This window comes from Mesoplodon mirus (assembly GCF_964341445.2).
Source record: "Mesoplodon mirus genome assembly, chromosome: X".
NCBI lineage: Eukaryota > Metazoa > Chordata > Mammalia > Artiodactyla > Ziphiidae > Mesoplodon > Mesoplodon mirus.
The window spans coordinates 101,804,529-101,815,938 of NC_138981.1; the positions used below are offsets into that span (position 1 = coordinate 101,804,529).

At 35.7% G+C, this 11,410-nt stretch overlaps 1 protein-coding gene across 1 annotated transcript in view; it reads left to right on the forward strand.

Annotated features, from left to right (window-relative positions):
* Positions 1-10,931, forward strand: part of WDR44 (WD repeat domain 44) — an 83,071-nt gene extending 72,140 nt beyond the window's left edge. Inside the window, exons 15-20 of the mRNA XM_082609118.1 lie at positions 497-688; positions 888-989; positions 1,206-1,321; positions 2,178-2,305; positions 6,470-6,604; positions 9,835-10,931. Of these exons, the coding sequence (XP_082465244.1) occupies positions 497-688; positions 888-989; positions 1,206-1,321; positions 2,178-2,305; positions 6,470-6,604; positions 9,835-9,929 (768 nt within the window). The 3' untranslated portion in view covers positions 9,930-10,931. The remainder of the gene's footprint in view (positions 1-496; positions 689-887; positions 990-1,205; positions 1,322-2,177; positions 2,306-6,469; positions 6,605-9,834) is intronic.
* The last annotated feature ends 479 nt before the right edge of the window (positions 10,932-11,410 follow it).

Here is an 11,410-nt window from a genome sequence, read left to right on the forward strand (position 1 = left end):
TTACATGTATCCCAAGGAAGGTATGGGCAAATGTACCATTTTAGGATAGTGTTTCCCAAAGCATGTTCCTTGAATTGCTAGCCCTGCTAGATGTCCCTACCTGACCCCCAAAAAAGTCGCCCGTTAAAGATTCAGAGTGCGTGTTAACTGAGAATCCTGTTTAACTTTCTGTAACCCAGAATTTCTCAAACTTATTTGACCACAGAACCCTTCTCCTACACAATGTATACTCAAACACATTATCTATTAACATCTATACCTTGGGAAAAGCAGTTTAAGGATATGATAAAGTGATTAGAATGTCATTTCTCCAAAATGAATACTGAGGTTTCTAATTGTTGTTATTTTTAGTGACTGAAGTAATGCTTACTTTAATACTTTTAAAATGAAATCTATATATTTTAACATTATTTCTAATAGACTTAATGTATTGATTTGCTAAGGAGTTTTTCTTCATGTGATAAAATGAAAGCTTCCTCTTTCGTCACATTTTTAGGATGACAGGTATTTTCTAAGTGGGTCATTGGATGGAAAGCTCCGCCTTTGGAACATACCTGACAAAAAAGTGGCTTTGTGGAATGAAGTAGATGGTCAAACAAAATTGATCACAGCTGCAAATTTCTGTCAGAATGGCAAATATGCAGTGATTGGGACATATGATGGCAGGTGTATTTTCTATGATACAGAGGTAAATGACTTGTATAAATTACATACTTGAATACTTAGATACTTTTGTGGTTTGGAATAAGTTGGTGTATCCTCTCTGGGCTTTAACTGCCTTATCTGTAAATTGGGACAAATAATACCATGTTTGTCTGTGAGTTGGCTCAGATGATCTTTGAGTTTCTTTCTAATTCTGATCTTTTTAAATTGTGATTTTTTTTTAGCATTTGAAATACCACACACAGATACATGTCCGATCTACCAGAGGGCGCAACAAGGTTGGAAGAAAAATTACTGGCATTGAGCCTTTACCTGGAGAAAATAAGGTACTAGGTATTCAAAACCATCTGTCTCCACACTATATATAGACTCCTGAAAGTAAGTTCTTCATATCTCAGCTAAGAATATATTTCCTTTCCTATGGAATATTGCTTTTTCTAGTTTTGAGATATATTCTGTATGTGTCTAACACCCTTTTTTCATTGTACCTTAGCACAGATTAAAAGATGGTATTTTTAACTTTTCCTTTGATTTGTTTTTAGATACTGGTAACTTCAAATGACTCCAGAATCAGACTATATGATCTTAGAGATTTGTCACTGTCCATGAAGTATAAGGGTTATGTCAACAGCAGCAGCCAGATCAAAGCAAGTTTCAGGTAAATTGGCAATGAGGAACTCCCAGAAGAGATCAGAACATTTCTCTCCTACTCCCATTTTTCCATTGATCTATGGCTTATGTTTATATGGTTCTGTTAGTTACTTTGCAGTTTTACAAATGGTGTCTCATATTATCAGGCATACTTACATTATCCAGCTGTTTGGTAGAGTTCGAATTGCCCCTGCTCTGCGGATGAAGAAACCAACACCCAGAAAATTAAGTAATTTGCCTAAAGTCACACTGGTAGTTTCAGAACCAGGATTAGAAGACCCAGCTCCAGAATTTGTGCTTTTGTACTTTCATGTATGCTTTCTAAGAGGAAATTTACCCCACCACCGCCCACCCCACCCATGGTCTTGATCCTTTTAGATACAGAAGCTAATAAAGCATTTTGAGACCCTAAAGTACAGTGTCCTGTACTTACACCTTTGCATATCATTATTATTTGAACTGTTAGTTTGGGACCTGCAGGCTCTCCTGAAATACCTACCTTTTCTTCCTTTATAGCCCTCCTTATTTCAGCTCTTTTCTTACCAGTTCTCCTTTCTTCTTGAATTACCCAGTAATTTATTTGGTAAAGTATTCTGCTTCTCTCTTTTATCTCTTAAGTAGGCACTCATCCCAGTGTGGGTTAACCCAGCAGCAGTTACCTAGAGCTTCGATGAAAATACTAATGCCACTGGCCACCCATGTCAAACCTACACGTTCAGAACCTCTGGAGTGAGAGTAGGAGTCTGTATTTCAACAAGTTCTCTTGGCTGTTTTCTTAGGTATTCCAAACTAGGAAGCTCTGATAGAGGGAAACCTCAAAAAACCCACAACTTTGATTTTTTTTCTTTCTTCCCTAAATGTAGCCATGATTTTAGTTACCTCGTTAGTGGCTCAGAAGATAAGTATGTTTATATCTGGAGTACTTACCATGACTTAAGCAAGTTTACTTCAGTGAGGAGAGATCGTAATGACTTTTGGGAAGGTATTAAAGGTAAGTAAATGCCTACTTTTATGTGTCTTGTAAGTGAATAAAGTTAAAATGGAGATGTATTATAAGTAAATTTGTATAGGCTTTATTTCAGAGACAGTTTGGCAGTTTTAACTGCTTTCGCGTTGTATTGGCTTTGTTTGATTTTCCTATACCAAGGAAGAACTTATACTTGTCTAAAATTTGAGAAGTCATGGAATCTCAGAACTTATATGTGGTTTTGGTATTTTTTTAACATCTTTATTGGAGTATAATTGCTTTACAATGGTGTGTTACTTGTTGCTTTATAACAAAGTGAATCAGCTATACATATACATATATCCCCATATCTCCTCCCTCTTGTGTCTCCCTCCCACCCTCCCTGTCCCACCCCTCTAGGTGGTCACAGAGCACCAAGCTGATCTCCCTGTGCTATGCGGCTGCTTCCCACTAGCTATCTGTTTTACATTTGGTGGAGTATATATGTCCATGCCGCTCTCTCACTTCGTCCCAGCTTACCCTTCCCCGTCTCCGTGTCCTCAAGCCCATTCTCTACGTCTGCATCTTGATTCCTGTCCTTCCCCTAGGCTCTTCAGAACCATTTTTTAAAATTTTTAGATTCCATATATATGTGTTAGCATACGGTATTTGTTTTTCTCTTTCTGACTTACTTCACTCTGACAGACTCTGGGTCCATCCTCCTCACTACAAATAACTCAATTTCATTCCTTTCTATGGCTGAGTAATATTCCATTGTATATACGTGCCACGTCTTCTTTATCCATTCATCTGTCGATGGACACTTAGGTTGCTTCCATGTCCTGGCTATTGTAAATAGAGCTGCAATGAACATTGTGGTACATGACACTTTTTGAATTATGGTTTTCTCTGGGTATATGCCCAGTAGTGGGATTGCTGGGTCATATGGTAGTTCTATTTTTAGTTTTTTAAGAAACCTCCATACTGTTCTCCATAGTAGCTGTATCAATTTACATTCCCATCAACAGTGAAAGAGGGTTCCCTTTTCTTCACACCCTCTCCAGCATTTATTGTTTGTAGACTTTTTGATGATGGCCATTCTGACTGGTGTGAGGTGATACCTCACTGTAGTTTGGATTTGCATTTCTCTAATGATTAGTGATGTTGAGCATCCTTTCACGTGTTTGTTGGCAATCTGTATATCTTCTTTGGAGAAATGCCTATTTAGGTCTTCTGCCCATTTTTGGATTGGGTTGTTTGTTTTTTTGATATTGAGCTACATGAGCTGCTTGTGAATTTTGGAGAATAGTCCTTTGTCAGTTGCTTCATTTGCAAATATTTTCTCCCATTCTGAGGGTTGTCTTTTCGTCTTGTTTATGGTTTCCTTTGCTGTGCAAAAAGCTTTGAAGCTTCATTAGGTCCCATTTGTTTATTTTTGTTTTTATTTCCATTTCTCTAGGAGGTGGGTCAAAAAGGATCTTGCTGTGATTTATGTCATAAAGCATTCTGCCTATGTTTTCCTCTAAGAGTTTGATAGTGTCTGGCCTTACATTTAGGTCTTTAATCCATTTTGAGTTTATTTTTGTGTATGGTATTAGGGAGTGTTCTAATTTCATTCTTTTACATGTAGCTGTCCAGTTTTCCCAGCACCACTTATTGAAGAGGCTGTCTTTTCTCCATTGTATATTTTTGCCTCCTTTATCAAAAGTAAGGTGACAATATGTGTGTGGGTTTATCTCTAGGCTTTCTATCCTGTTCCATTGATCTATATTTCTGTTTTTGTGCCAGTACCATACTGTCTTGATGATTGTAGTTTTGTAGTATAGTCTGAAGTCTGGGAGCCTGATTCCTCCAGCTCTGTTTTTCTTTCTCAAGAGTGCTTTGGCCGTTCGGGGACTTTTGTGTTTCCATACAAATTGTGAACTTTTTTGTTCTAGTTCTGTGAAAAATGCCACTGGTAGTTTGATAGGGATTGCACTGAATCTGCAGATTGCTTTGGGTAGTATAGTCATTTCCACAATGTTGATTCTTCCAACCAAGAACATGCTATATCTCTCCATCTGTTTTGTATCATCTTTAATTTCTTTCATCAGTGTCTTATAGTTTTCTGCATACAGGTCTTTGTCTCCTTAGGTAGGTTTATTCCTAGGTATTTTATTCTTTTTGTTGCAGTGGTAAATGGGAGTGTTTCCTTAATTTCTCTTTCAGATTTCTCTTCATTAGTATATAGGAGTGCAAGAGATTTCTGTGCATTAATTTTGTATCCTGCTACTTTACCAAATTCATTGATTAGCTCTAGTAGTTTTCTGGTAGAGTCTTTAGGATTCTCTATGTATAGTATCATGTCATCTGCAGACAGTGACAGCTTTACTTCTTTTCCGATTTGGATTCCTTTTCTTTCTTTTTCTTCTCTGATTGCTGTGGCTAAAACTTCCAAAACTATGTTGAATAATAGTGGTGAGAGTGGACAACCTTGTCTTGTTCCTGATCTTAGTGGAAATGGTTTCAGTTTTTCACCATTGAGAACGATATTGCCTGTGGGTTTGTCTCATATGGCCTTTATTTTGTTGAGGTAAGTTCCCTCTATGCCTACTTTCTGGAGGGTTTTTATCATAAGTGGGTGTTGAATTTTGTCGACAGATTTTTCTGCATCTATTGAGATGATCATATGGTTTTTCTCCTTCAGTTTGTTAATATGGTGTATCACATTGATTGATTTGTGTATGTTGAAGAATCCTTGCATTCCTGGGATAAACCCCACTTGATCATGGTATATGATCCTTTTAATGTGCTATTAGATTCTGTTTGCTAGTATTTTGTTGAGGATTTTTGCATCTCTGTTCATCAGTGATATTGGCCTGTAGTTTTCTTTCTTTGTGACATCCTTGTCTGGTTTTGGTATCAAGGTGATGGTGGCCTCGTAGAATGAGTTTGGGAGTGTTCCTCCCTCTGCTATATTTTGGAAGAGTTTGAGAAGGATAGGTATTAGCTCTTCTCTAAATGCTTGATAGAATTCGCCTGTGAAGCCATCTGGTCCTGGGCTTTTGTTTGTTGGAAGATTTTTAATCACAGTCTCAATTTCAGTGCTTGTGATTGGTCTGTTTATATTTTCTGTTTCTTCCTGGTTCAGTCTCGGAAGGTTGTGCTTTTCTACGAATTTGTCCATTTCTTCCAGGTTGTCCATTTTATTGGCATAGAGTTGCTTGTAGTAATCCCTCATGATCCTTTGTATTTCTGCAGTGTCAGTTGTTACTTCTCCTTTTTCATTTCTAATTCTGTTGATTTGAGTCTTCTTTTCTTTCTTGATGAGTCTGGCTAAGGGTTTATCAGTTTTGTTTGTCTTCTTAGAGAACCAGCGTCTAGTTTTATTGATCTTAGCTATTGTTTCCTTCATTTCTTTTTCATTTATTTCTGCTCTGATCTTTATGATTTCTTTCCTTCTGCTAACTTTGGGGGTTTTTGCTCTTCTTTCTCTAATTGCTTTAGGTGTAAGATTAGGTTGTTTATTTGAGATGTTTCTTGTTTCTTTTGGTAGGATTGTATTGTTATAAACTTCCCTCTTAGAACTGCTTTTGCTGCATCCCATAGGTTTTGGGTCGTGGTGTTTTCATTGTCATTTGTTTCTAGTTATTTTTTGATTTCCTCTTTGGTTTCTTCAGTGACCTCTTGGTTATTTAGTAGTGTATTGTTTAGCTTCCATGGGTTTGTATTTTTTACAGATTTTTTCCTGTAATTGATATGTAGTCTCATAGTGTTGTGGTCGGAAAAGATACTTAATACGATTTCAATTTTCTTAAATTTACCATGGTTTGATTTGTGACCCAAGATATGGTCTATCCTGGAAAATGTTCCATGAGCACTTGAGAAGAAAGTGTATTCTGTTGTTTTTGGATGGAATGTCCTATAAATATCAATCAAGTCCATCTTGTTTAATGTATCATGTAAAGCTTGTGTTTCCTTATTTATTTTCATTTTGGATGATTTGTCCACTGGTGAAAGTGGGGGGTTAAAGTCCCCTACTATGATGGATTTGGGTTTTTTTAAGAAAATATTTTGGGGTTTTAAATAGTTCTTAGTTACTTATATGTTAGTTTTTAAAGGTACTTGCATATAACATACACTATTATGTTTTTTGCTATATTATACTTTTTGTCTTGATGTTTAGAATCAAGTTTATTAGTTGTCTTGAAGTAAATTTTTTTTTCCTAGCACATAATGCAGTTGTTACATCAGCCATCTTTGCTCCAAACCCAAGTTTGATGTTGTCTTTGGATGTGCCATCTGAAAAATCAGAAGGGAACGATAAAGGTGAAGATGCTGAAGTTTTGGATAACATGCCCTCTGGTAGGTATTCATATTTTATTTGTCCTTCATTTTCTCTAGTCAGCCTTTAGTAGCCTCATTGACCTGTGAGTATTATGAGGTCTTCATGAGTATGAAGAATATTTCTTTTATGCAACATAATGGTTGTCAGATGTTCATTTCTGAACATTTTGGTAATATAGTTCCTGCAAGTTTTATTTCTTTTAAATTCACCTGGGAATTAAAACTGAAAATTTTGAAAGTTGGTAATTTTTTTTATGGACAACTATTCTCTTTAGAGAAATGCAAACCAGACATAAATATATATGAGATAAATTATCTGTCTCTACTGCACTATAATCTCTGTGAGGGCAAAGACTTTATGTGTTTTATTTATTGTTGTAGGGCCAGTGCCTAGCACAGTGCTTGCCTGCATATAGTAGGTGCTTAATAAACATTTACGGAATAAGTGAATTAAACCAAAATTAAAGCAGTGTTCTTTTCTAATTGCCACAAATTTACAGCTTCTCATAGATAGCTATTTACAAGCCAGTAATTCTTGCCCTTTGCAGCAAATACTTTGAGAATGAATAGTACTTTCAATTATATAAAATGCTCAGATTAGGAAGTGAAAAGAAACCGTCAAGTAGTATTGAGTGCCAATTATATAAAAATGGTCCCTGTTAATTCTTAAGAGTAAGATAAAACCATGTAAACTTGGACCAGTTGTTAATGAAAACAAGTTTGTATTGTTAAAATCTATTGCAGAATATTTTATTAAATGTGTTTTCTCACTTTAGAGACTATACCCAGGCCTTGTAGAGAGTTATAAAGTCACAACAATAGATACAATGTAGTAAGAGTGCTTCTAAAAGTATTTGAATACTAAAAAGTTCTCAAGCATTTTTATCTCATTTAATATCAAGTAATTTCCCTTGTGGTATTATTTGCACTATACACTATACTAAATACACTATTTCTTCTGTCTGTGAAGAAAAATTTTGATAGCAAAGATGAACTTCAGTCTAGCACTTCTTTCTTTTTTTTATTTAAATATTTATTTATTTATTCATTTGGTTACACTGGATCTTACTTGTGGCAGGCAGGCTCCTTAGTTGTGGCATGTGGGATCTAGTTCCCTGACCAGGGATCGAACCCAGACCACCTGCATTGGGAGCGTGGAGTCTTATCCACTGTGCCACCAGGGAAGTCCCTAGCACTTCTTTCAATTACCAGACTTAAAAATCAGCCAACTCAGAATTATTACACCTTTACTAAATGCCTGTTTGGAAATATTTCTTTTCATTTTCTTTTTCTTTTTTTCTCACAGTCAAATCCTACTTCTCTCTTCTAAGTTAGGTCATTTGGTTGGGTTTTTTTCCTTTTCTTTTTCCCCAATACCTTTTTACACTCCGCACATTTCCCCTACACATTGAACAGAAAATTCTAGCTTTTTAAACCATTTGAGGAAAAATGAAAAGTACCTTTTTTAAACTTCTCAAAACTGCACCATATTAACATGGTTCAGTTATTACTTCACTGGGTCCTTTTTAAAGAGGCACAACTTTGGATCATACTTAGATTTGTGTTTGCTGTTTTGTACCTGTGTAGGTATACTCTAAGAATAAACTCTTAAACTCGGGGTATGAGATCATAAAATATATCTGATTGCCCTCCTCTTTATTCCTACGTATTCGGCAACTTAAGCTTCAGTTTTCCTCATGTTTAAAATGGTGATAATACCTCATTTAAAAGGTTGTGATATGGGCAGAAGACCTCAATAGACATTTCTCCATAGAAGGCCTACAGATGGCCAACAGGCACATGAAAAGATGCTCCACATCGCTAATTATTAGAGAAATGCAAATCAAAACTACAGTGTACACACACACACACACACACACACTGGAATATTACTCAACCATAAAAACGAATGAAATAATGTCATTTGCAGCAATGTGGATGGACCTAGCGATTATCATATTAAGTGAAGTAAGTCAGAGAAAGACAAATATATCACTTATATGTGGAATCTAAAAAATAGTACACATGAACTTATTTACAAAACAGAAACAGACTCACAGACATAGAAAACAAACTTATGGCTACCAGTGAGGAAGGGGGGAGGGATAAATTAGGAGTATCTCCGAATCACTTTGCTGTACACCTGAAATTAACACAATATTTTAAATCAACTATACTTCAATTAAAAAAAAGATACAGCTGAAAACTAAAGAAAAAAAAGACAAAACAAGGTTGTGAGAAGAATTAAAGATAACACATGTAAGGTGTCTAGCAAAATGCCTGGCATGTAATAGACATTATCATCTTCATTATATTGTATCTTATAAGGCATTTCTATCTATCTATCTATCTATCTATCTATATATATATATGATGTATATGATGAATTATTTTCTTCTCTAGCCTTTCTGATATCCCTCAGTTGTTTGCTGCTGCTTCTGCTGCATAGCACTACTTTGAGATATACCAAAAGTGTGGTTAGGAATGTTCAGCAGCTTAGGATATGTTTTTAGCAAATCTAAGTGAAACCATTTTGTCTAACTCATCCTGTACACAACTTCCCAGTTTGGATCATTTTCTTCCTTACTAATCAGTCCTTCTTAAATCCACAATTTTTGCCTATGCATAATAGTTAACACTGAATTTTGTTTGTTAAATGTTTTTACCAACAAATGTAAGTGGTAAGTGTTTTTGCCATTCAGCGTAGGAGCTACATGGTTCTTCAGTATGGACTGGAAAGGCAAAAGGTTCTCTCAGCATTCACAGAGTGATCGTGTGTACTTCATTTCATGGCAGTTCCAGTATGTCTACTGTACAGTAAACCTTACTGTCAACCTCATTAGTGAACCCTGTTGGCAAAAGACTTGCCCAGCTGATCCCATCCTGCCAACATTCCAGTCCTGGGGCTGAATAACACGCTAGCCTCTTGTCGCAAAATGAAGAATTAGACAACGTAGAGGCCTTGGCTGCCTGGGAGTAAATCCAGGCATCCTGGCCCCAAGGGACCATAATCTCTCCTTAGCTGCCAGGAAAAGAGCAGCTAAGACAAGGTAGGTGGAAGTGAGCCTCAGAGAGGAGAGGTACAGGAGGATGAAAGGATCACAGGAGCAAGCCAGAAAAGAGAGACTGAAAAGGCTGGAAGAGGTTCTTCCGCCCCAGAGGTAGAGGGTCATGGGCATGTGACAATTGTGGCAGCAGACTTCATATTCCTTTAAAATCAACTAAAAACTTTCTTTTATGCTCTTAAGGTATTATGAAGACAGATAACACAGAAGTTCTTCTCTCTGCTGACTTCACTGGAGCAATCAAAGTGTTTATTAACAAAAGGAAAAATGTATCTTAATTTGAAATGACATTTAAAATAAACATATCAGTAAGTTTCTATATGTATCAGAACTGAAAAAAAGTTATAGTGTTTCAGGCCAATATCCTTTTTTTAATTTTTATTGGAAGTTGTTCAAATATAATATATTTTTTGAGAGGCAACGTTAATGATCTAGTAAACCCGGGACTGATAGAGTAGAAAGGAATGTAGCTAGAATAGCATTGCCAAACATTAGGCTTTACGTTTTGTTATGTTTGTGTTTTTGTTATATAATTGTGAACATGCACAGGTTTTTGCATGAAAATATATTAATATATTAATCACATGTGTGTGCCTTTTGGTTACATGCACTAAATCTAACAGAGTTAAATTATTTCAGTGGCTCTTTTGGCCTCTTACTGAGGGGGAGTGTCTTGTTTCTAGCTTAAATAATTTCTTTTGCACAAAATTTCATTTTTAAGAGAAGTGGTATCTTTTGACTGAGTTACTATTTTTAAAATGTTATATAGGTTTTCAATAGGTCAACAACCATGTGTAAATGGTTTTTATAAATTTCTCAATTTGGGGACTTTTTTTGTGTGTGGTCTAAATTGTGGACTTAAGATTCTTTTCTTTGTATGTGTGTGTGTGTATATATATATATATATACATATATATATTATTTCTTTTTTTGCCACACTGGAGCACAATGTTTCCTATGTAAAGAATTCTTTTCATTCTTTATCCATGAGCACCAGGCTTTGCTCACTTAAAAAAAATTAAGCCACATTAAGGAGTGAGTCTTCTTTTTTACAATAATGTAAAAATGGACAGTTTACATTTTTTAAAGCATTGTAGTTTTAAAAATTAAGCTGTTTTGTTTTGTGTTGTTGAATTTGAAAGCCTTTGTAAATATTGATATAATGTACCAATGAAATAACATCTGGGGTGATGGAACCCTGATAATGTTGTTGATGGTTAGCATATGTTTCTGAAAATTAAATATGTATTATTAAAAGTTGGTGGCCAAAACTTGTTAAACATATGACTTTATTTTCAGATGACTTCGGTAAATTGAGAAATGTAAAAAAAACAAAATCTTGTTTCATAATTTGATTTTTAGCAAGCAGAGATCAAATTTTGGACCCCTAAATTATAATGCATTAGCTACATACCTTTAAGAAAAAAGTTTTTAATTCTAGTTCTAAAATGAACACTGCTAACAGTTCATCTGTATGCTTATATGTTCTTTACTGCATTTGTTTTCAGTATATAGGTGAGAAGCTGGGGAGCCGTGATCACATCCTTATTAATCAGCATGGTCTTTTTTTTAAATTTATTTATTTATTTTTGGCTGCGTTGGGTCTTCGTTACTGCACATGGGCTTTCTCTAGTTGCGGTGAGTGGGGGCTACTTTTGGCTGTGGTGTGTGGGCTTCTTGTTGTGGTGGGTTCTCTTATTGCAGAGCATGGGCTCTAGGCGCACAGGCTTCAGTAGTTGTGGCTCACAGGCTCTAGAGC